This window comes from Pteropus medius, unplaced genomic scaffold (assembly GCF_902729225.1).
Source record: "Pteropus medius unplaced genomic scaffold, Ma_sr-lr_union100, whole genome shotgun sequence".
Classification (NCBI taxonomy): domain Eukaryota; kingdom Metazoa; phylum Chordata; class Mammalia; order Chiroptera; family Pteropodidae; genus Pteropus; species Pteropus medius.
The window spans coordinates 1-3040 of NW_024348187.1; the positions used below are offsets into that span (position 1 = coordinate 1).

At 54.5% G+C, this 3040-nt stretch overlaps 1 protein-coding gene across 1 annotated transcript; it reads left to right on the forward strand.

The window, feature by feature from the left end:
- Positions 1 to 10: 10 nt before the first annotated feature.
- LOC120615944 (mucin-22-like) lies at positions 11 to 2177 on the forward strand. Its single transcript, XM_039879114.1, has one exon. It carries the CDS (start codon positions 66 to 68, stop codon positions 2175 to 2177), a length of 2112 nt encoding a protein of 703 aa, XP_039735048.1. The 5' UTR covers positions 11 to 65.
- Positions 2178 to 3040: the final 863 nt, after the last annotated feature.

Genomic DNA, 3040 nt, shown 5'->3' on the forward strand with positions numbered 1-3040 from the left:
CTACAGTAGCCACAACCACCACAGCAGCCACCACTTCCTCAGAAACAGCTACCACAGCTGCCAGCATGACCACTGAGGCTACAACCACAACGCCCACCACTGTGGCTACTACGGGAACCACAGCCACAACAGGAGCTACCAGTTCTACAGAAGCACCTACCACAAGTGCCAGTACTACCACTGAGCCTGCAACTACAACGTCTACTACTGTGGGTTCTACGGTAGCCACAACCACAACAGTAGCCACCACTTCATCAGAAACAGCTACCACAGCTGCCAGTACTACCACCGAATCTGTAGCCACAGTATCCACCACTGTAGCTTCTACAGGAGCCACAACAACTGCTGCAGCTACCACTTCCACAGAGCCACCTACCACAACTGTCAGTACTACCACAGAGCCTTCAGCCACAACATCCACCACTGTAGCTTCTACAGGAGCCACGACCACAACAGCAGCCACCACTTCCTCAGAAACAGCTACCACAGCTGCCAGCATGACCACTGAGGCTACAACCACAACACCCACCACCGTGGCTACTACTGGAACCACAGCCACAACAGGAGCTACCAGTTCTACAGAAGCACCTACCACAAGTGCCAGTACTACCACTGAGCCTGCAACTACAACGTCTACTACTGTGGGTTCTACAGTAGCCACAACCACCACAGCAGCCACCACTTCCTCAGAAACAGCTACCACAGCTGCCAGCATGACCACTGAGGCTACAACCACAACGCCCACCACCGTGGCTACTACTGGAACCACAGCCACAACAGGAGCTACCAGTTCTACAGAAGCACCTACCACAAGTGCCAGTACTACCACTGAGCCTGCAACTACAACGTCTACTACTGTGGGTTCTACAGAACCCACAACCACAACTGTAGCCACCACTTCCACAGAACCACCTACCACAGCTGCCAGTACTACCACCGAATCTGTAGCCACAGTATCCACCACTGTAGCTTCTACAGGAGCCACAACAACTGCTGCAGCTACCACTTCCACAGAGCCACCTACCACAACTGTCAGTACTACCACAGAGCCTTCAGCCACAACATCCACCACTGTAGCTTCTACAGGAGCCACGACCACAACAGCAGCCACCACTTCCTCAGAAACAGCTACCACAGCTGCCAGCATGACCACTGAGGCTACAACCACAACACCCACCACCGTGGCTACTACTGGAACCACAGCCACAACAGGAGCTACCAGTTCTACAGAAGCACCTACCACAAGTGCCAGTACTACCACTGAGCCTGCAACTACGTCCACTACTGTGGGTTCTACAGTAGCCACAACCACCACAGCAGCCACCACTTCCTCAGAAACAGCTACCACAGCTGCCAGCATGACCACTGAGGCTACAACCACAACGCCCACCACTGTGGCTACTACGGGAACCACAGCCACAACAGGAGCTACCAGTTCTACAGAAGCACCTACCACAAGTGCCAGTACTACCACTGAGCCTGCAACTACAACGTCTACTACTGTGGGTTCTACGGTAGCCACAACCACAACAGTAGCCACCACTTCATCAGAAACAGCTACCACAGCTGCCAGTACTACCACCGAATCTGTAGCCACAGTATCCACCACTGTAGCTTCTACAGGAGCCACAACAACTGCTGCAGCTACCACTTCCACAGAGCCACCTACCACAACTGTCAGTACTACCACAGAGCCTTCAGCCACAACATCCACCACTGTAGCTTCTACAGGAGCCACGACCACAACAGCAGCCACCACTTCCTCAGAAACAGCTACCACAGCTGCCAGCATGACCACTGAGGCTACAACCACAACACCCACCACCGTGGCTACTACTGGAACCACAGCCACAACAGGAGCTACCAGTTCTACAGAAGCACCTACCACAAGTGCCAGTACTACCACTGAGCCTGCAACTACAACGTCTACTACTGTGGGTTCTACAGTAGCCACAACCACCACAGCAGCCACCACTTCCTCAGAAACAGCTACCACAGCTGCCAGCATGACCACTGAGGCTACAACCACAACGCCCACCACTGTGGCTACTACGGGAACCACAGCCACAACAGGAGATACCAGTTCTACAGAAGCACCTACCACAAGTGCGCCATTACTACCACTGAGCCTGCAGCTGGCATTCACAATGGGTTCTGGAACCCGCAACCACAACTGACCACCACTTCCACAGAACCACCCTACAGCTGCCAGTACTACCACCGAATCTGTGACCTGGTATCCACCACTTCCTTGGCTTCTGCAGGACCACAACCCAGCTGCTGCCCGGCTGCCGCTTCCTGGAGCCACCTACCACAGCTGTCGGTACTGCCACGGGCCTTCATGCAGCATCCACCACTGTGGCTACCACGGAACCGACCACAACAGCGGCCACCGCTTCCTCCGAAACGGCTACCACAGCTGCCAGCATGACCACTGAGGCTACAACCACAACACCCACCACCGTGGCTACTACTGGAACCACAGCCACAACAGGAGCTACCAGTTCTACAGAAGCACCTACCACAAGTGCCAGTACTACCACTGAGCCTGCAACTACAACGTCTACTACTGTGGGTTCTACAGTAGCCACAACCACCACAGCAGCCACCACTTCCTCAGAAACAGCTACCACAGCTGCCAGCATGACCACTGAGGCTACAACCACAACGCCCACCACCGTGGCTACTACTGGAACCACAGCCACAACAGGAGCTACCAGTTCTGCAGAGCACCCTACCACAAGTGCAGTACCCACCTGAACCTGCCCAGCTTCCTAGGTCTACTGCTGTGGGTTCTGGAACCTGGCTAGCCAGCCACCACTTCCACAGAACCACCTACCACAGCTGCCAGTACTACCACCGAATCTGTAGCCACAGTATCCACCACTGTAGCTTCTACAGGAGCCACAACAACTGCTGCAGCTACCACTTCCACAGAGCCACCTACCACAACTGTCAGTACTACCACAGAGCCTTCAGCCACAACATCCACCACAGTAGCTTCTACAGGAGCCACGACCACAACAGCAGCCACCACTTC

Coding starts and splice junctions, on each gene's coding strand:
- LOC120615944 (XM_039879114.1), top strand. CDS start 66: ATGACCACTGAGGCTACAACCACAACGCCCACCACTGTGGCTACTACG.